Raw genomic sequence first — 22,577 nt, forward strand, 5'->3', positions numbered from 1 at the left:
GAAAAGCAGTAGACTATAAACACAGTTCCTGTTTAGATCCTTATACAGGCAACTTCAAACCCTACACAGTTGCTATTTCTTCAACAACCACTGGCACAGCTCTCATCCATAAAGAAGCTAGTGTACAGCTCGATGCTCTAACTGCACAGTCTACATGGCATCCTTGGGTGTTAGCTGACATCCAAACACAAAACATCACTATGAAGCTATGAAGCACTCGTGTGGGCCCTCATTAGCCAAACAGCTCACAGGGGCACTATGAAAGCCTGTGCCCCACACACAGGCCTGGGGGCCAGGCCAGGCGCGTTCCAAAGCTCACTTCACTGTTGCACACCGTGGTGCCTTGATTTCCCTGCTAGTGAAGCGAGGGCAGTCCTGAGAGAATTGAGAGCGGCTTATAAAGTGCTAAGAAAATGGCACCAATACTACAGGCTTTGACCAAATCATATGTGAAATGACATACAAACAACTCAAAGCTAAGAGACTCCATTACAAATCTAAACCCTTACTGGAGAAGGAATTAGGATGTGGAAGGATTTGTTTTTAATTCTAAGAGATGGTCCATGTAGGAGTCTCTTACAGATTCCGGGCATGTTTTTCAGCTACAATGCAGTCTTAAACTGTGGCGTATGTTCAGGGCGGTCTTCCCCTGGTAATTCTATTCAAAGTCTTTTATGCTCTTCTAATTTTCAAGCCTTTATTTCTGGAACACTGCTAAAATTCTTGAGATAATCAGGATTTCTCTAGCTGCTGTCTTGGAACTAAGCTAGGGATCAATAAAACCAAGGAGGCCTGTGACTGCATCTAAAGACAGTGGACAGGCACACACACGGAGAGAAACTGCAACCAAGGACTGTAACAGTGAAAGAACTCTGCATTTTACACTTACTAGAACAAAAGTGTGCGCCTCTCATCAAAACTCACTTCACATACCTGGCTCACATTTTACCTGACTTCCTGTATACAAGCATATCCCTACACAATCAAGTTGAGAGAGAGAGAGATATGTATCTTCCAATTTGAGAAGCCTGCTAATATTCAGAGAGCCTTCTCCTTCCAGTGAAGCAGAGGGTGAATTCTCATTTCCACCGACCCCTCAACTGGCAGATTATCCAAGACAGGTTGTGATCAAAACAAAGGTCTAAGGGGTACTGAGACCCCAGGAGACTGAGGGAACCCAATCATCCATCCTCTCACTTTCCAATGAACTGAATCAGGCAAACAAATAAACACACAGTCACGTGGGACTGTGGCCACTCAGCAATCAAGGCGGAAGGTGCCAATGTGTCAACAAGAAACAGCCTCTACATTCAAAATATCAATTCACTTAATTAGTGTGAGGTTTGGCTCATATCAGTTTCAAACAGCAAGTTTCCAAACTAACAACACAAAACGTGTAACTAACAGAGACGCACATCAGCACAGTCTGGCATTTGCTCCAGACTTATCACCACAAGTTCTTACAGAACCAGGGGAGGAGAGCCTCTGTGAGTCTACACGATGCTCGCAACACATCAAGGCCTGTGAGTTTACCTATAGTTAATACTCAGTGAGCAACATTTCTTTCCATGTTCATGCCTCTTAGGCAAATAAATGAAAATTACACTCTCATGGAAAATGTTTCACCTTCTGGAAGATATAACAGACTCTGACGTTTTTTAAAAGTGAAAGTCCTTTGGAAGTCTAAGTTGAACAAGTAGTTTATTACACAACAGTACTTGAGCACCTTGATGTTAAGCTACGTATTAGGTTCTAATCTTATAAAACAGGAATTAAATTTTTTTGTATTTTCACATTTAAAAAAATGTTTAAGATTCAAACAGATTAAAAAAAAAAAAACCACCCCTGACATTTAATTGATTTTTCCCCCCCGTACACTTAAATGTATTGTTTTTAAACATTACTTCTGATATTCGGACCTTTTACTTGCATATATCAACACTAAAAAAGTATAACGTTTATATATCTATATACATATATACATATATCCACCCATCTATTAAGAAAATCAATCTGCCAAGGTCTACGACAACTTATGCAATTTGTTATTTACACATGGTTCTCAAAAGAAAAAATACTACTTTCAGAATAAATTCCCAAGTTTTCCTTTTATTTTTTCCCCAAGGAGGGATCCCTGCTTGTTCCTTTACAACAGAACAGCCCTATCTTCCTTATTAAACTGTATTTTTCACAATTAAATGTGCAGTCAGAATGTGTACATTAACCACCAGATTGTTACTTAAATACTAAAAAATACTTTTAATCTTTTCTACAACTTACCAGTAGCTACACTTCAATATGCAACACACCTCACGTAATTACGCTTCTAGCAATCAAACAGAAACAACAAACACATGCAGGAGTGTATGTCACCAATAAAAATCAAAAGCTGTTTTCATTCGATAGAAGCCTATTGATTATTTGTGAACAAGTACACATCCATGGAAAGGTTTGTTCTGATCAGAGAATGTTTCAGGTGTTTAGAAGCTTAGCAACTCTTGAGACTGGGTCATCAAAATAACAATTATCTAGAACTTACTTGACATTTAGTCTATTCAACATGCTGACATTTTATTCTTAATATAAATAGTATTATAACTTTTCCTGCACTCTGGTTTAAGGGAAAAAAGACAAACTGAAGTAAAACAAGTTCATGACGGGCATGTTTAAAACCAATGACTTTCAGAATGAGGAGGACCAAGGATCGTTAGAGGTCCACAGTCCAGCTTCCTCTACTTACTACACAGAGACTATAAGAACCAAACCCAAAGATTTAGTTAGTTGAAAGTGTAGAAGTCTCTAGTAAGGCAGTATCAGGAAATTTTCAAAATGGGTCAAAGACAAAGGAATATTTACTTCAAAGTTCAATTAAATAGAATACCCAATCCCCACCCTCTAGTTAATTGAGGCTTTTTAATAAACCCTCACAGTTTACCTAAATTTCAGCCCTTCAAGGCCAACTGTTTCACCTTTTTTTTTGAACGCCAAAAGCAGGAAACCTTTGAAATTGCAGAATTTATGCTTTTTAAGAGCTCACAGCAAGTTTTCCTGTAGGGGGAAAATGGCTATTACCACTAAGGACATCAGTTAACATTGTATCTCATGTGTAATTTACTAAATCAAACAAAAACACCTTCACAAACTTGCCTCCAACATAACCCTCAAAGAAGAAACTTTATTTAAATTAGTCATTGAAAAAGTTGTACAACTCTGTATCAAACACAAATTCAGGTCAAAATTTTATCTACTTAACAAATACTAAACAGTATTTAAAAATTACAAGTAATACCATTTAGATTATATATCTGATTCTTCTAATTACTAAACAAATTGTAAAAGCAATTATAGTTAAGTCTCTAAATGGAATACCTGAACCAAGCTGCCTCCTTTTCACTCACCAAAATGTTACTTGGTAGCAAATGTCCAATGCAAATTCTCCCTTAAGCATCAACTGTTAACTATGTTTCAAAGACTACAACATTTATCTTCCCAAAGATTTATCTTGGTGAATCTTTATAAAATACTTTATCAAGGTCTTAAAAGTATACCGGAGTGTCAATAAACACTGCCAATCTTTGGTAGCAACTGCATGTTCATGGCAAGGCCTGTTCTGATCAGAGAATCTTTATGGTTTCTAAAAGCTTAGCCACTCTTGAGATTGGGTCATCAAAATAACAGTAATTGAAAACTTAAGGTACTTTATGCACAAGAGTGCAGAATGAAACTCATTAAAACAATATTAGCAACTTTAAATTTTTCTCTTAAACAAGCCACAAGTCATTTCTCTGTTCAGAACCCACGTCGGCAACCAGCTCTAACTGGTTCCTTGAGGAATGTGGCTAAGCCGAAATTTTGGACGTGTTGGCTTTGGTGGTGACCAAAGAGGAAGAAATCTCTGGCTTCCCTGTTGCTGCAGTTCCCACCCTCCAAAATGAATATACCCACCGGTGTGAATTGACAATGTGGTCCAAAGAGCAAGGCAGGAACGGAGTCCAGATCCTCAAAATGGTAGTACAGGGCATAACCACTAGGCCACCTATCAGTTCAGTACAAAAAGTACAACCCTGCGCATCATGGTGCGAAAGCTGGGGCCTAGGTTTCGCATTGTGCATCTCACACCTACGGAAATAACAAGAGGAGTAAAATCTACAGAAATCAACACACCCTAAGCAGGTGGGTGCTCACAGAAGACTGGTGTCAACACTTTTGCAAAGGCGGTTGGCTACTGGGAGAACGAATGGCAATTTCAAGTCCAAAGTTGCAAAGAAGGAAAATTTTAAGGTCAACTTGGTTGAGTTTAACAGTGTAGAACTCAACATAGGCTTGACGTTTACCAACAAGGCTTTGCAAATCATGACACCCATCTACAGCTTATGAAAATCACTCCCCCACTAAAATCTGACATCCCTCAAGGATTTTGAACTCTCAAAGAGATGAAAAGACATGGGGCCATGAAGAAGGAATGAAATCAACAATACTCCCCCAAACCTGTGACTCTCAGGTTTTGAACTTTTCCCTTTACCATCTGACCTTGGAAAGATATGGTAACACATTCAAAGCTTAAGGCGGAAGAATTCCAGAGAAGGGGGAATCTGTGTACCAAGGATGTGCCAAGGTGATTCGTCAAGAACAAATGTGGATTGTCTAAGGGTCAACACTTTGAAAAAGTCAAAAGAGAAAACTTCTAAAGTGCAGGGTGGATTCTTTAAAAGAAATAAAATCACTGCTCTTGACTCACTTGATCCTTCACCATGTTGCTGTCAGCTCACCAACTAAGAGTGTCAGAGAGTCTTGCTGGGTCCATTTTCCCATGGTCTGTAGAAGGCGCTGTGAAGCACATCCTGTTCTAGCTCTGGGGCCCTTCCCCCCTCTGCAGCCTTACCCAGTGCAGGGAATGCGCCCCCTACTGACTCCAACACTCATTGCCTTTAGCCGACTTGGCTGCGGTGCATTTTGGGTGGGGGCTGGTATTTTCTTCATGGCCATAAACCAGAAGCAACAATGCAGATTTATAAAGAAACTCTATCAAGCTACCCTGGAGATTTTTTTTTTTCCCTTTCATTTTGAAGGTTCAAGACATTGGCAAAAGAAGTATCAGGGAAAGGGCTTGGGTCTGTGAGGATGGACAGTATTAAAATGGCAAACACAGGAAACAGTTTGGTTCTTTTTCCCTCCTAAGCCTTTGTCTGAGAAATGGGGTTATTGCAAGAATTGTCCAAGGAACGGAGGAATGCAAGAACATCAAGAAGACTTAGTGTGGTATGTGTGTGGCTGAAAAGAATATTAGGTCTTAGCGCCTGGACTGGGGAAGAAGAGGAAGAGAGGTAATCGCGCCTTTTCCAGCAGACAGGCATCCAGATTCGGGGGGAGGGGAGGGCAGGGAGGCAGTCCAGAGGGAGAGAAGATGTGAATAAATGGGTGCTCAAAGAACTATTCCCCATTCATTGCACTGAAAAACCAAAAACCCAAACCAAACTCGCAGCTTTCTGGATTTCCATTTTTCACCATCTTACTGCAAAGTTGGGGCTCAGAATGCTCGCAAGAGGTCGTGCTGACCAGGCAGCTGCGACTGAGAAAAAGGGGTGGTGGAGGACTCCGTGGTCAGGATAGAAGGGAGCTGGCATGTTGGGGAGGAAGGACCGCACAGGGGAGGCAAAGACTTTCACTTCGTGCCCTGCATGCTCCCCACCCCCCCAACCTGTCCCCCCCTCCCCCAGCTAAAGGTGGGGAGACCCAGCAGAAGGCTCGTCCCAGGGATGGGGGTGTGCGTGGGGGGCTCGTTTGGGGCGGGGGGGCGGGAGAGAGGGATTGGTTCCAAGGATGGGAGCAGCTCGGTTCTCGCTGGGGGCGGGGTGGAGGGAGATGCCACTAGCGGCAAAAGCTCTGGCGGTCGGGGCGGCTGCCGGCCTCCGCGGGCTCGCGGGGCGGGGAAGAGGGGTCGGACTGCAGGAGGAGGCGCCCGGACCCCGGAGCAGAGCCCGGGTAGCGGTCCGCGCCGGGGCGGGCGCTCCGTTGGCACCGGAGTGCGCAAAGGGAGCGCGTGCGGTCCCAACAACAATGCGCCGGCGGGGCCGGCGGGCGGGAGCCGCGCGGGCCGAGGGTCGGGGGCCGGGGCGGCCGCGGGTCCGCGCGCGCGGCGGCCGCCGGGCTTACCTTGACTCGGCCTCGAGGCGCGCGCGGGGCCGGCGTGCTCGGGGGCCGGGCGGCGGCGGCGGCGGCGGCGGGCGGATGGCGGCGGCACGGCGCTGGCGGCGGCGAGGGCGCGCCCGGGGCCTCGTCGCGCTCCGGCTCGGCGGCCTCGGTGGGCTCCGGCTCGCGCCGCGGCCGCGGCTGCTGCCGGGGGGCGCGGCGGGCGCAGCAGAGCGGCGGGCGGCGGCGGCGGCGCGAGCGGATCCCTCCAGTCCCCGCGCGGGCGGCGGCGGCGGCGGCGGCAGCGTCGTCGAGCGGTGCAGACAAAGGAGGGGCGGAGGGAGGAGACGGAGGGTGTGGGAGAGGCGGCTTCACCGGCGCGGGCAGGCGGGCGGCGGCGGCGGCCGCGCTCCTCTCGCTCCTCAGCAGCGGGGACCGAGAGAGGGAGCTGTGTCTGAGGAGACGCCAAAATCCCCCTTAGCGCTGCCTGCGGGAAGGGGAGGGGGCACAAGATGGCGGCGGCCGGGGGGGGGGGGGCGGGAGTTCAGTTCATGGATCCCGGCGGGCGGCGGAGGGGAGACCGGGCCGGCGGAGGCGGCGGCGGCAACGGGCGGGGGAGGGGGCTGATCCCGCGTCTCCCCTCGGCAGACAATACAAGCGCCTCGGAGCGACTCCCCGAACCTGCCCTAGCCAAAATGGCGGCCGAGAAAGAGCGGAAGTGACGTAAGCACCTCATTAGCATAAGAGGACTCATTGTCCAGCTAAGTAGGGGGGGGCAATGGGGGCCAATACCCCTTCCCCCCATGCCCCCCAAAGACAACTCTCACTTCCATATGTGCCTGCAGTTAACTTTTTCTGAGGGAGGGTAGCATCAGCACCCCTATCCCCGCCTAAGGGAAATTATATAATCCCCACTGAGGGGGAGCTCTCGCGAGAACCAGAAGGATTTGCCATTGACCCACTAGGAGGCGCCGCGGATAATGGCCGCAGTGCGCTTCCATGGCCCTTGTGCACGGCGGGCGCCTTCCTCTGGTCACAGCGCCGACGGCGGAGGTACCAGCAGCGGGCCGCAGCACGCCCTGCACTCAGTCAGGTGGCCGTGCTGGGGATCCCTGCGCGGGCCCGGCTGGGCCTGGACTACATCTGGCGGGAGGGGCGTGTGGGCAGCCCCGCGGCTCCACGTGCTGGGAAGCCCGCGCTCCCGGGCTCGGGAGAAGGAAGCCCAGGACATCTGGCCGGCCGTGCCCGACACTTCCTGCCTTAAAGGAGGCGTGAGGGCCTCGTGCTTCACACACCGACCTGAGGTGCAAACCAACTCATGGGTGCTTGACCCCTTGGGGGTGGGGTGGGCTATTCAGTGGACAGGCCTGCGTTTTACAGAAGGCCAGCTGTTACCGGGGACAGGGCACTCTTCTTCCAAATCAGAGATGGGCTCGTCTCTTTGGCCTGAAGAAAACAAATGGGATCCCTAGTTTTTTGAGGCCACTGGACTAGTGAGCCAAGGATGAGAAATGATGTTGCCAGTGGGCCTCCATAAGATCCTTGAAAACCACAGAACAGTCCCAAAGACAGTCACTTTAAGTGCTCCCACAATTTGGATAGCACAGGACGTAACGGAGGGCTTTGAAGAGTTAGGTCAACCCCAGCCAACACATCATCTCAACATTCCTGAACCCATCTTTTATAGTTGAGTGTCTATCATTGGCTAAACATACTGAACAATAAAGTCTATTGTGGAGAATTAACCAAACCCGTTAAGATGTGCTCTGTACATCTTTATACTTACTTTGCTGTTTCTCTAAATTTCAAGTTAAGTTTCAAACAATAGGTAACATCCCCAAAGAAGCTGACTTAATTGAAAACAGTACAAATTATGGTTACATAGAGCTTACTGTCTAAGGCTTCAGTTAGCAGATTTAACAAGCTGTTTCATCCAACTCAGTATTCCATTCATTTCTGAAATTGTGATAAAATATATCTTCAAAAGCCAAATCAGTACTTCAAGGGAAAACAATAGCTGGAAAAAGTTGTAGAAAAAAAGGGGGGGGACACTGAAAACAGTTTGATTTTAGAGACAAAGATGACGAATCTAATTACATGTTGCAGAAGACACTAGCAACAACTAATATGAAATAAGCAAAATAATTGTTAGTTTTTTTTAGATACCATACTTAAGAGATAATACCAATACAAAGGGAGAACATCTGGATTTCATCCTTGGCCCCATTTACAAAGTAAAAAGGGATGCTGGATTCACATGTAAATGTTTAAATAGATTTTCCAGTGTTTAAGTCACTAGACTTAGTACAAAAATGCATCTGAATAGTCCAGATTTTTTTCTAATAACTTCCAAATGGTGAAAGTTTTCACTGCCCAAATACTTTACTGTAAATTCCAACAGTGATACTGTTGGAATGATTGTAGGAATAAGAATCAAAAGACTAAAAAAGGCAAAAGGTACCTAACCTACGCCAGTGACATCTGAGAAGGCAATACTTTAGTAGTGAGTTCTCTAAGGTGGTTATTTAATCTCTGCTCCACATAGCTGACGACAAAGATTTAACTTTGATTTTAGATGAAAAAGAAAGCATACAAAAAATTATTTCTGTTAGCGTAAAGCTAATTTTACATCAGTGATGATAAATTTTCTAGTTGTTATCAGTGATAAGAGAAGTCATTTCCCCAAGGAGAGGGGTCCATGGTGGGCTCTGCACAAAAGAGGGACAGAACAGTACTGGCCCTTATTAGAGCGTATCCTATGAATTCAACCACAGGAACAGGTGATGTTCAAAATGACACCAAAGGTGGTATACCCTGGTATTCATTTCTGGTAAGATCTGTTGGGAATGCAAATGGAAAAATCAGATTTTAAATTGCTTTAGCAGCCAAATTAAACTAGGACAATGTAGTCAGAGAAATACTGTCCACTAAGTATGTTTATTTAGAGACGCCTCTCCCTTTTACTTGTAAAGGAAAAGTTATCTTGATTTTAAGCTTATTTGCTCAAAGTATGTCTCACTCAAAATTTTAAAAGATACTACATGATCTAAAAGCTATGTTATAATTGGAAACTGATCTTATTTGCAATACCTTCTTAAAATGGGAACAGAGTTATCTGTGCTGGCTTTACTGAACAACCTTTTAATTTGCAGAACAGTTTTCTCAAAAGAAGACATCTAGGGGATTCACTCGTATTATGTATGCTTTGTTAAGGGTCCTGAAATAACATGAAAACAAATTATTTTGAGGGAAAAAACAGTTGTTTAAAAACTACTATAGGTGGTAATTCCCTGGCAGTTCAGTGGTTAGGACGTGGTGCTTTCATGGCCCGGGACTCCGGTTCAAGCCCTAGTTGGGGAAGCAGGATCCCACAGGCCTCAAGGCCTGGCCAAAAAATAAAAATTATTACAGCAGCTAGATTTATGCCTTAATGTCATCAATGTTTTTCTTTGCTGAAAGACCTCTGTGCCCAGAAGAGAAAAACCTATGCAGTACAATGCTGTTGCTTCCAATGCACGGTAGGTCTTTTAAACAGACTTGTTGCTCCGACAGGTGAAATGCTCTATCAAGTCAACAGCTACAAAGACCAAATTCAAATTGTGCTCTAAATGTATTATCTGGTTTAAGAAATTTGGGGTACACTTTAAAATAGCAGGAGAGGTGTGTATTTTTCAGTTCATACAGAAATAGCCATATGTATATTTCATGAATATGATTAGCACTCATCTTACTTCTGACGTGTTATTAGGTATGAATCCAGTCTTTTTCAAAATCTTCCCCAGGTAAGAAATCCTGCATTTGTATACTTTAATGAAAGCAGCAGTATTTTTATGCAGAAATTCCATATACCTTTATTTATAGGTCTTAATACAACAAAATGTAAACGAAAACCGAGAACACTGCTCATTTTAATTTGACATATAAAATGGAGTTTCTCCAGAAAATAGACTTGCCTTACCTTACGATTTATGTTCTAAGAGTACATTTTATAAAAATCAGCAACCAGGCTTTTCCATGTTTACACTGAATTGAACATGATTAAGTATAAATGAATAGCTTTCTTTTATGTAGTAGCAAAAAGAGTCAGTAATCCTTTCAAGAAAGAGACTATTTCATTTCCTCCCAACTTGGATTCACCATAAACACGATCCACAAATGATATTGGAACCTAGTTAAAAAAATATACGTTAAGTGAGTCTTCAAAAATATGAGAAAAGAAGTATAGCACGCATACAACAGTTACTCATACAACAGAAACAAGATTGGTCCTCTGCCAGCAAGTCCTTCAAGGTAAGTGCAAATTATGGGATTCTTACAGTAACCACCTGCACCTCCAAGTCTTCAAAATTAAACATAACATGCATTTTATTATCTTAAAATAGGTCATATGAACCAAATCTACTGTTTTGAAAAGGCACTGATCCTGAATATTAAGTTGTTTACTCAAGCTTCAAGGAAAAATTATCCTCCAAAAGTAAAACGACCTGAATTTTTTCCAGTAGTCCATCAAGTTTAGTGTTAGTTGCTCAGTCTTGCCCGACTCTGCGGCCCATGGACTCTAGCCCACCACACTCCTCTGTCCATGGGATTTCCCAGGCAGGAATCCTGGAGTGGGATGCCACCCCCTTCTCCACCATCAAGTTTAGCTGTTGCTATTTTAGCACTAAGCTAAAAATCTTACAACTTCCCCAAGAGCAGTAGCATTCCAGTTAGCTATTTTCTTGCTCTGAATAAGAGTATTAAACTGCTCCTCCAATTCCTGCCCTTTTCATTTACTCACAGACTGTTGGGCAAAAGGGATTCACCATGCATTTTTTTTTTAAGGAAAAATTAATTAATTTTGGCCACATGGCATGTGGGATCTTAGTACCCCTACCAGGGATCAAACTTGGGCACCCTGCAATGGAAATGGGGAGTCTTAGCCACCGGGCCGCCAGGGAGTCCCTCTCCATCACTTTCACCTTGAGTAGAGTGGCTGGTGCCCAAGACAAGGGGAGAAGCAGCAGACAGACTCACCCATGATGCCGAGTGGCCAGGAGAAAAGGCAAGGGTGAAGATGCTGCCACTTTCACTTATTTAAGAGGGAACACTGCCTTCTGTCAAGCTTTAGATCTTGGTATGTCAAATATATTAAGTTTAAAAGAATGTGAACTTTCACTCTTTTGCATGGACACCTGGAAGCCTTCCACATTTACTTAGTAGTTTATGAAAATTAACATTTTATTATAAAAAGTCTAAACTTTGTTTCTTCATGAGGAACTGACATTATTTACATACCTCGCCAATAGTATAATTCAGCTGTCTTGCTCGAACAATCATCTCCATCTGGAAGACGTAGCCTTTAGAAATACATTTTCCTATTAATTTCTGTAAAACTTCTTTTCTGTATAACCTATAAGAAATTAAAATGTATATGAACACCTGGATAAATATACATGCCTACATGTACCCTGACCTTTCCAAAAGTTCACTGGTATTTATAAAAACTTAACTTTCATTGGCCATTTGTCTACAGAAAAGTTCTCACAGTTGATAAGTATGATACATTTGTCCTGAACTGGAAAGGCCATAAAAATATTCGGTAAATAATTTAGGACAATTGTGAAAATGAATTCTTAGTATTTAAAGAGTTATCTTCCTATCACACTATTAGAAATTATTAAAATATGGTGAAGTGAATCACGTGGAGCAAAACCACCCATTGTTTGTAGTTTCAAACTTTTTCTTGAAATTTACTTTTAAAGTCGAAAAGGAAGAAACTGTTTCAACTACTGGGACAACAGAGGTGATAGGTAACGAAGCATAATACAGACTCGAGGCAAGGAAGCAGCGACTGTCAGGTGTTTCCTCGAAGTGTCTATTTCCTGAGATCTAAATAAATTCCTGAGAGAAACCATGTCCCTCTAGGTCGAGCCTGGTTAAGTTAGAGACAGGAAGTAGGGATCACAAGATTGAGGCAGCACTGGCAGCAATCAGCTCTCAATAACGGAGGTCACAGTCAATCAGTTACGATGGGTGAACGCACAGCCTAACTTTAGATGGACTGCAGGCCAAAGGCAAAGCTCATCAGGTTTCCAAGAGAGACAGGAGCGGGGAAAGCCTATGGGTGAACTCAATCTTCTTCACAGACTCTGTTTTCAGAGTCACTGTGGCGAAAAAACAATTTCCCCTGAGCCTCAGTGTATACAAAGGCAGCAATTTCTACTTTTTTTTTTTTTGTAGTTTTTGAGAAAGCTATGAGAGAAGGAGCTAGGGGGTGAAGTAACTAGGGGAACTAGGCCCCAAAGCAAAGTCCCCATCTCCACAACCCATGAAGCTACCCTGGGTCTTCACTCAAAATCATGATAACACATGTGGGCTTCATATATTCATCTGCCTCAAAGTGTGGAACTGAAGGATGTATGTATGGGTCTGTAGCTATCTTTCATACACCAAACTGCTTTCAAAACAACTTACATCTTAATTCTAGAGAGGTTTAATTTTCATTATCTGACGTCTAATTTGTGATGGCTCCTCTCTTCACTTCTGACTCTCTTACTGTCTCTGAACTGCTATCCAATAGACTTACAGCTGCATTAGAAGTACTCATTACCTTCAACAGCAGGCTCCTAATTTCTGTATCTGTATGTTTTAACAAGGGCTTCCCAGGTGGCGCTAATGGGAAAGAACCAGCTTCCCAATGCAGGAGATGCGGGTTCGATCCCTGGGTCGGGAAGATCTCTGGAAGAGGGCATGGAAACCCACGCCAGTATTCTTGCCTAGAGAATCCCGTGGACAGAGGAGCCTGGCGGGCTATGTCCCATAGGGCCGCAAGGGGTCGGACACGACTGACGCAACTGAGCATGCACACGTGCGCTCTATCAAAGGTGAGAAGAGTCGACATTTAATGGACGGAAGCATATACCAGCTAATACAATGTATTAACTAATGCATGGAGTCTGGACCTAAAGCAGGTGAGGAGACATTTTAGTTTCAGAGATTAAAAAAAATTCTGGCAGTCATTTGGCATCGTCATACAAAGTAAACTACTGTGTCAGGTCTAAAATTATAAAAACACCAAGAAACAAGCAAAAATTTAAAAATCCCAAGGACCTAGCAGGAGGCTTTGCACCATTCAGACAAGAAGTTATGCTCTGACTGAGCAGTCAGTGGTCACCTCAGGCCCCTTAAGGGCTGAGCCGTGATGCTGACTTTAAGCACACCAACCTGCCATTCCTGCTCTTTAAAAAGTCCAGTATTTTCCCTTAAGATGTTTAGGCTTCATTAGCACCTCTGAGAACTTCAATCTGCCTTTTTTAGTGTTCCAGAACAAAAATGAGGTAGAAATGAAAAGGGTTTCTTTAAATAAGTCATTCTAAAGCAAGGGATTTAGGCAAGAAATTGTAAATAGTAGAAAATATACAGTTACAAGTTTTCACTGTACCTGAAACTTCCTGTTAAATCAGATGCTCCTGGTCGCAGCAAAATCTGAGTTATAAAATTGGCCACACGGCTGTCAAAGAAAAGGTTTTCTTTATAAAATAACAGTTTCTACACGAAAGAAATATAGCCAAGTGCAGAGTGCTAAAAATGCTATACTAATTTCAAAAATGCAACAAAAATGTTAACTCTATGGAACAAAGCAAGGGTTTGTCAGTGAAAGGAGACCTGATAGTTCTCATTTTTCCAGAAAACAGGTATTTTTTATTCTTTGAATGTGACATGTGGAGGTGACCTATAAAACAATCATTTTTCAAACACTAGGTAAGAATGGTAATAGATTTTTAACTCCACTCGCATATTTGCCAATAGTCATAATTTAGGATTACAAACATCTGTCAAGACAGGAAAAGTGATCAGGGATTTCAAGCTTCTTTTTCAGATTCAAATCACCAAGGGAGGGCTTTTCCAACCTCAGTTTGCATTAAAATGGTATTTTTATTAAAGGGTGAAGGTGGGAAAGGGTTTTGGCCATTTCTGGAAAACTGACCACAGGTTCCACTCTGAGCCTGTCCACTCTGCTTGGGCTTCTGCAACCCACAGACTGGGTGACTTAAACAACAGATACTCAATTCTCACAGTTCTGGAGGCTGAAAAGTCCAAGATGAAGGTGCTGTAAACTTGGTTCCTGGTGAGGATCCTGTTCCTAGCCTCCAAATGGTGCCGCCTTGGTGTGTGCTCACATGGAGGGTGGGGGTGAGGAAGCGCCAGGCTTTCCTGCTTTCTTCTTGAAAGGGCACTAATTCCACCAACAGTGCCCCACCCACATGCAGGACCTCATCTAAACCCACTTACCTCCCTCAAACCCCATTTCTGAACACCAACACTCCCAGGGCAAGGCACACAAAAAGCAATAAGCTAGGTAGATCGTTTAGAGATAGAAACACCTCTCTCCAACAACCTAGGTGAGATAGACTAAATGTGGTCAAAAATTCTTTGTGGGTCTTCCCATCAAGAGGGGGATTCTATTTCCCCATCCCTTGATTACGAGCTTGCTTTGACCAAAATTTAAAGTGGTGTTAGCCCCAGAGCTTAGCACTCGAGAGTGCTTGCAGCTGCAGCTGTGGTACTTCTGGATGGTGCCCTTAGAAGGCCATGTGAAGCAGCTGATACAGCTTTCCAGGTGAGCAGCTACACGCAGCAGAACTGAGGTGGGCCCGGTCAACAACCAGCGCCATATGTTAAACATATGAATGAGGCCATTTTGGAGCTACCAGCACAGCTCACCCTCAAGCCAAAGGAAACTGTATGAATGAGCCCAGGTGAAGTCAGCAGAGGAACCAGTAGCCAAACCAGAGAATTTAGAGAAATGATAAACTTGTTTTAAGTCACTAAGCTTTGGGATGGTCTGTTACACTGTAACAGAAAACTGAAACAGCTTGTTTTACTTCCATTTTATCATGAGGAAAATAAAGCTTAGAAAAGGCAAGATATGCAAGGGGTCACCGGCAATTTAAATGACAGAGTCAGGAGTTTAGCCCAAGTCTGCCTCCAAAGCTGCACCACTTTATGTTTCTTAGTAAAAGCTGAAACCATGGTGTATCTTAAATTATTACAAAAATATATATTGAAAAGTTATTTAGTCCAAAAACATGAATAATTCACTTAAGAGCTAAAGGTTCACACAGAATAAATTTTGCTGAATTAGATACTTTCTATGAAAGGTTCAAAGGTTTATGCAGATTTTCCCCAAGTGAAAAGCATCCAAAATAAAATACTCTAACATAGGAAAAATTGTATGTAAGTAGCTACCTGGGAATATTTTTTGGAAGTCACAATCTGATTTCACAAACCCCACATGGTCATTTAATCCAAATACTTGTTAAAAACATATTTCTAATAGTTACACTAAAAGAGAAATCATAAGCATATATTCTAAATGTATATACCTGATTATTTTTCTTTTCAAATCCCAGCCATATACACCGCCATTTCCTCTGTAGCGAGTTCCAGAGACAATGTCAAAATTACCCTCCTTTTGCTTCCTGTAGAAAAAATAAATTAGGTGTCAATTTAAAAAAGCTGCTGAGCTTTCAACAAAATTGCTAAAAGCAAGCTCCTAAGTATTTTTAATTCTAACAGGTATCACAAGAAATTCCTTTCTGAAAAGGTTGCAGTAACTCACACTTCTTCCAGCAACACTTGTGTCCATTTTCTACCATCTTATCTGTGCTGGAGGTATTGCTTCATAGGTTTTAATTTTGAAAAACTAATGGGTAGCAAACATGTACACATGGTTACTTCAGTCGCATTTCCCTGACTACATCCCAGGGTGAGGATCTTAGCTTCATTAGCCGTCTGGATTTCTTCTACACAGGGCCTGACTGCATCTCTCATCCATTTTCTAGTCCACTGGTTCCACTGCCTATCAGGTCAAAGGAGTTTTGGGGTAGTTTTGGCGATCTAAGCAGAGAAGGTATTTTTGAGATGACTTTACGCAGAGATCAAAGGAGAAGTAGTTGGCATTAAGGAGCTGTGACACAGCACTTCAGACAGAGTGGAGGGCAGAGGATGAGTTCAGATCGCAAGGCAGGGGCCACTTCACAGAGAGGTTCGAATGGCAAGTAAAGGAATGTGGATTCTCCGTGTTCACAGGGCCTCCTGGAAGTATTCTAAACAGGTGATGTGATCTGACTCTGTTTTTCTATTTAGTTTACGTTCAGAACAGCTCCCAGGTTATTTTTCTGAAAGGTGTCATGGTCTCTTGGATTTTCTAAAAATGTTTTTACATTACCTGTAAATAAACAGAATTTTGTACCCTTTACTGATACATGCTGAATTCTTATGTTACAACCTTACTTAAAGTTTCAGGGTTCGATGACATCTGGTATACCTACAGTCACTGGTGAGTCTATTGGGAATTAACTCAGCATCTCATCGTTTGCTGAAGAGTTTCATGGGGAAATCCACTGCTGGTTAGGACTCCTGCTTTCACTGCTAGGGGTCCAGGTTCAAGCCCTGCTCAGGGAACCAAGATCCCACAAGCTGTGGTGGGTTAGTGGCTAAGTCGTGTCCAATTCTTGTGACCCCACAGACGGGAGCCTGCCAGGCCCCTCTATCCATGGGACTCTCCAAGCAAGAATACTGGACTGGGTGGCCAAGCCATGCGGTGCAGCAAAACACAAACAGGTAAGGCACCTCTGATGCAGGGCTAGGTTGCCTTCTGCATGTTTAAGTGGTTTCCTTCGATTTCTGTACTGACATTTTAAGAAGAAATGGATAGTGAATTTTATGACATACCCTTTAGCATCTATAGACTTAATCAGACTACCTTCTTTGTTAATGTGATAAATGAATTATTTTGACAGATTCCTGATTTTGGCATTCATTCCTAAAATAAACCCCTACACCCCATCTATTCATAGGGTTTTACCCTTTTGATGCAGGGTTTAATTCCATTTAACAGGGAAGGTGTTTTTCATCTTTTTTTCTACAGTATTTATAGAAATTAACGATGGTTTATAGAAATTTTCTATAATATTTATAGAATTAGGTAATAAAGGGATTATTTTTCAGTTAATCCTCTCAGGGCCCCTAAAATTCTTCATTTTGTCTTATAACTATATTCACATGCCTCAAATCTATACACTGGTTTTATTTTTGATAGCAAACTTAAAATAGCATGAGCATTTTAATGAATGAAAAATGAAGTAAAAAAATAAAAATAAGATAAATGACTTGAATCATAATTCTTTCAAACATTAGAAATACCTACCTAATGAATTCAGGAATAAATTTTGGCTGAAATTAAGAATAAACAGTAGGTCAGTAAAATAGGCTGAGACTATAATAGATAGCTAATAAAGAAACATCCACTCACATGGTGTGAGAGGTCAGCATCCATGATGATTATATAGTTGCCTGTGGCATGTTTCATCCCGTGAATATACGCAGTTCCTAAAAATGAAAACATCTGTATGCATTAAAAGAAGTCACCGGAAATGCTGAGGTCTACATCTAAACAGGGAAGAAACTGCTGAGCGTCTCTGAGAAGCCATCAGTCCTCTAGAGCTGACACCGAACTGTCGTCTCCCTTCAGTCCTGGGCACCACCTTGTGACGCCTGGACCCCCACCTAACCTGTCTCTCTGCTTCTGCTCTTCCCATCATCGCTGCCCCGCAAAAGCGACCCAGGGAGTGTCTTCCACACCTTAAGCCTGGTACACAAGAGCCCTGCATTTGGGGCAAAGGTGCAGCTAGCGATCACTTAGCCGTGCTCACGCCCAAAAGTGCCTCAAGGACTTGGCAGGTAAGGGTGACTGGCCAGGAACAGGAGATGGGAATTCCTGCGTTCTCTAGCCCCACTCCAACACAGTAGCTTATTAGCAAGGCTGAATTCTTCTGACTTCTGGTAAGAAGTGACTGACTATAGGTTTCTGGATTGCCACTGATTGGTTAATAATTCTTGGTGGCTTTCAGGGCAGTTTCAACATTACTTCAATCTTGAAGAACCTTCTGGATTCAGATATTCAGAACATTTGATCACACCATGAAATCAAGGATCTTCAGACAGCACTCCATTTCCAAGTACTGTGTTTCCTACATGCTCCCCCAATTTTTCAATAATAGTAACACTTTTCAACATAAAACAACTGTGACCGACAACAGAAATAAAGGCATTCAAGTTTTATCTCAGGACGAGACTGAATTCATTTGAGATTTTTCTATAACCTCTTACATTGTAAAGCCAGAACAGCTTTCTTTAAAAAAATAACTAAATAAATACCTTTTAAAAACATTTAACTTAAAGAAATGTTCAAGGACTTATAGCCAAGGCAGTGTGCTGGTTCAAATGTTTGCCCTTAGATCCCTTCTCTGTTCTAAATATATCGCAGGGTACTATATTTGTTCTCTTGTCAACTGATTTCCAAACAGCTTTGGGAAACACAGGAAGATGGGAGATTTCAAGCAGAAGGGGAAAAGTCCAACAGTCCTCCCCCTCACTCCACCTCTCAGCATGGACCAGATTCCCCCCAAGGCTCCCACTTCCACCAGGTACCCCTGACTCTACCATTCTAGCTCCTCCGGGCATGCAGCCTGGGTCCCCGGCTCTAAAAACACCAGCTCCTTCATCGCTGCTCCAGCCCTGGGGGAGCAGCAGTGACCTCCGGCAGCTACTAATCTCTGAGTAACCTCACTCTTCCATTTGGCTTCTCAGCAATTCCTTCACTGGTGTAACCAGATTCTCTATATTAAATTCCTCATATTGAAAGACTTACAATAGTTTCTGTTTTCCTAAGAGGGCCTTGGTTGACACAGGAAATTCAAGTTAAAACAACTAAACGTCATTAAGATCATTAAAAATCGTCACTGTATTTTGGCTCTGTTCCAAACTGGGAAACTACACATGGGAAATCTTCCCAAGTTAAGGAGCAGGTATGGGCAGGGGCGGGGGTTAGACGTTCTGCTTACCTAGTCCCAACTTTTTCTCCCGTGGCCTTAGAAGCTGTAAGGATAAGAAATGGCATTTTAACACAAATAATAGAAAATCTAATAAAAACTTTTTTTGAATAAGTGCTCACTCATTTTAACAGAAATAGTTGCATTTATTAGAACTTAAAGCAGAATATGCCTAACATTTTTTTCCAAAATAAAAAATGCATTTAGTAACAGTTAAGTAATTTAACAGCTTTTAAGGAAAAGTAACATTCCTTTACCCAACTCTCCCCCCTCCCCCCAGGCAAAATCTTAAACTCTAGCCCCCCCCTCGGTGCTACCCACCAAAACACAATGTATTTTTTTTGTCTATTACTTATCATTTTAAGCAGTATCTATTGATTCCTTCCCTAAGAAAACTGAGGATATAACTCACTTATACCTTTTTGGAATATCTGATAACCATACCTGTATTCTCAATTCCCTCTTTGATTTTAAATGTTGATATTCTACCAACTCATCTTGATTTTATGCTTCAGTCCAGTTCAGTTCAGTCGCTCAGTCGTGTCCGACTCTTTTCGATCCCATGAATCGCAGCACGCCAGGCCTCCCTGTCCATCACCAAATCCTGGAGTTCACTCAGACTCAACGTCCATCGAGTCCGTGATGCCATCCAGCCATCTCATCCTCAGTCATCCCCTTCTCCTCCTGCCCCCAATCCCTCCCAGCATCAGAGTCTTTTCCAATGAATCAACTCTTCTCATGAGGTGGCCAAAGTATTGGAGTTTCAGCTTTAGCATCATTCCTTCTAAAGAAATCCCAGGGTTGATCTCCTTCAGAACGGACTGGTTGGATCTCCTTGCAGTCCAAGGGACTCTCAAGAGTCTTCTCCAACACCATAGTTCAAAAACATCAATTCTTCGACGCTCAGCCTCACAGTCCAACTCTCACATCCATACATGACCACAGGAAAAACCATAGCCTTGACTAGACGGACCTTAGTCGGCAAAGTAATGTCTCTGCTTTTCAATATACTATCCAGGTTGGTCATAACTTTTCTTCCAAGGAGTAAATGTCTTTTAATTTCATGGCTGCAGTCACCATCTGCAGTGATTTTGGAGCCCCCAAGAATAAAGTCTGACACTGTTTCCCCTGTTTCCCCATCTATTTCCCATGAATTTATGCTTAGATGACCTTATCTCACTCTCTATTGGTCCACTCACATGATTTCAGGTTATATTCCTAAAAGATTTCCTTTCTCTCTCCTTATTGCTTGTCAATTAGTCTTTCTTCACGTTCTGGTCTACATATAAACCCTGACTTATGTAGTTTTTTCCTTTTTTCTCTAAATTTCTGGAAAAGTAGAATGCCAGTGTTTGACACCAAGTTTCTGAGGCAGGGGTTGAAGACTCACCACTGAGCATTTCTTATCCACCCTGGCACTGGGCAGTTATGTAGGCAGACTGCCTCAGACTGCAAACCTCCAAACAAAGTATTTTCAATTTAATTCAAACAGGTTATACTTTTTAACCACACGCAAGCTGCTGTAGGTCCAAAGGAGGAACAAAGAAAAATACATTCCTACCTGATGAGCTCTTACATACAGGAGAACCAGACATTCAATCAGTAATCTATGATAATTACAATTCACTAAACAAAATCAAACGACGTGTCAGGTTTTATCTGATTCTGTGCTTGACGGTTACCGTCAAAATACTGACCACATCTGGTATTTGCACTGAAAACTCAAATTCTTTACAGTTTATCTTAGGTTTTCTATAACCCTGTGTTTTAGCTTAAAAAATACCCTCATTTTCAAAGAATAAGTTTACTATTTGTAATTTTCAGACTTTCAAAGGTTTATATTAAATAGCTCCATCTTTTTTTCCCCCTGAAATATTACTTCCAGCCAATTTGAAAGGCTAGCTAACAAAGCATCTACGAATATTTTATCTGAGATTTTGTAAGGTGGTTCCTAATTTTTTTTCAATTCCCCCCTCCCCCAACTGAATATACTTATGTGACTTAAAAAGCAAGCAAGTACCACTTTGGCATAGCTTCCTATTGGTACTCACATACACACACACCCCCAGTAACTTTCTTAAATGACCTAAAAGTGATAAAATAATGAGTAGGCAATTTCCCTGGTACCACACCGAAATCATGACAGTAAATGCTATTTTTTTCCCTCATCCTTTTAAATTTTATTAGATTGATGAGGAAAGTGGAATTCTTTGAAAACCATGTTGTTTTAGAATTTGAGGTCAATTCAGCAGGCACAATCAATCACACCTCAAGGTTGAGGTTCGAAGATAAAAGGATTCAAAACACTGTCAGGCTGATGTTTCCAGGTTAAATGGAAATACATAGTGAGAATATTCTATGCATTATGTGAATCAGTGCAGTTGGCCCAGAACCTATAAAAGAACTGAGGAACTGTTGGCCAAAAATATGAATCAACCATTATTGAAAGTCACTGCTAAAAGGATGAAAATCTAAGCTTTTATCTCCTCTGTAAGCTTGTACATCTGGAAATATTCAGAAAGGACTGAGGTGTGACAGTTCTGTGAATCATGTCTGTGAGATGGAAGGAAGCTCTAGCACAGGATAGATTTACACTGTACATAAGCGTAACATATTTCCTGGAACTTTGCTGATGGTCCAATGGCTAGGACTCTGACCTTCCAACGCAGGTGGCCCAGGATCAATCCTTGGTCTGGGAACTAGAACCTGCATACCACAACTAAGACCTGTCACAGCCAAATAAATTTAAAAAAAGAGAGTGTAACACATTTCCTTTAAACTCTTCTCATTAATTAAGCTCTCCTCTGATTGCACAGAAATTATTTCATTATTGGGATTAATCAAGAATATGTGGACTCAAGAGTCTACTTTGTATGATGCTTAATTGCTACTTCCTGAAATGCAAGTACCAATAAACATTCTCCAAGAGACTTCTTTATGCCTACAGCAATGGGCTCTCTCTGGCACGAGGGGGTAATTTTGCTGCACAGGGACGTCTGACGATGCCCAGAGGTATTTCTGGTTGCTGCACTGCGGGGGCGGCTGCACTGCGGGGGCGGCTGCTGCACCTTGTGGGTAGAGTCCAGGGCTGATGCTGAACATCCTGTAACATACAGGACAGTCCCTCACAGCAAAGACCCCTCAGGTCCCAATGTCAGTAGTGGCAAGACTGAGAAATTCTCGTCTATGCAAATTACAAAATACTCACTGTCTAAAATGTGTTTTCTAATTAAATCTGGATTTAACTGTTTTTGGCCCAAGAATTGGCTGAAGTAAACTAAAAAATCTACTCCAGCATTCATAAAGCCAAACCATTGATCTAAAATAAAAATGCCCAAGTTACTCCCGTAGAACAGGCTTTAAGGTACAGTGAGAAAGTTTAAGACTCAGAAAGTCAGTCTATTTCACAAGACTATCCTACAGATAAAACTGCCAGGTTCTTTGAAAAATCATGTTTCACATGAACACAGTCAGTCACCTTTCCCAGCTACAAGCTTTTAGCTGCAGACAGTGTTCTCCACTGAAAGTACGAGACTGCCTAGAGAAAGTGAGCAAGATCCAGGTGCGCGT

At 42.6% G+C, this 22,577-nt stretch overlaps 2 protein-coding genes across 14 annotated transcripts in view; both read right to left on the reverse strand.

Moving 5' to 3' along the window:
* Positions 1 to 6,840, reverse strand: part of ADNP (activity dependent neuroprotector homeobox) — a 29,909-nt gene extending 23,069 nt beyond the window's left edge. For 4 of the 13 annotated variants that reach the window (XM_042230277.2, XM_060397100.1, XM_060397102.1 and 1 more), the window contains exons 1-3: positions 6,154 to 6,840; positions 3,946 to 4,119; positions 2,936 to 3,048 (exon numbers count right to left, since the gene is read on the reverse strand). The gene's annotated coding sequence lies outside the window, so the exon portion shown is untranslated. The remainder of the gene's footprint in view (positions 1 to 2,935; positions 3,049 to 3,945; positions 4,120 to 6,153) is intronic. The other 9 variants (XM_027977322.3, XM_042230278.2, XM_060397107.1 and 6 more) reach the window with 3 other exon arrangements.
* Positions 1 to 22,577, reverse strand: part of DPM1 (dolichyl-phosphate mannosyltransferase subunit 1, catalytic) — a 51,845-nt gene that overhangs the window by 24,368 nt on the left and 4,900 nt on the right. Inside the window, exons 3-9 of the mRNA XM_027977329.3 lie at positions 19,020 to 19,053; positions 17,429 to 17,505; positions 17,324 to 17,349; positions 15,498 to 15,593; positions 13,553 to 13,621; positions 11,407 to 11,521; positions 6,154 to 10,297 (exon numbers count right to left, since the gene is read on the reverse strand). Of these exons, the coding sequence (XP_027833130.1) occupies positions 10,193 to 10,297; positions 11,407 to 11,521; positions 13,553 to 13,621; positions 15,498 to 15,593; positions 17,324 to 17,349; positions 17,429 to 17,505; positions 19,020 to 19,053 (522 nt within the window). The 3' untranslated portion in view covers positions 6,154 to 10,192. The remainder of the gene's footprint in view (positions 1 to 6,153; positions 10,298 to 11,406; positions 11,522 to 13,552; positions 13,622 to 15,497; positions 15,594 to 17,323; positions 17,350 to 17,428; positions 17,506 to 19,019; positions 19,054 to 22,577) is intronic.

This window comes from Ovis aries, chromosome 13 (genome assembly GCF_016772045.2).
Source record: "Ovis aries strain OAR_USU_Benz2616 breed Rambouillet chromosome 13, ARS-UI_Ramb_v3.0, whole genome shotgun sequence".
Classification (NCBI taxonomy): Eukaryota; Metazoa; Chordata; class Mammalia; order Artiodactyla; family Bovidae; genus Ovis; species Ovis aries.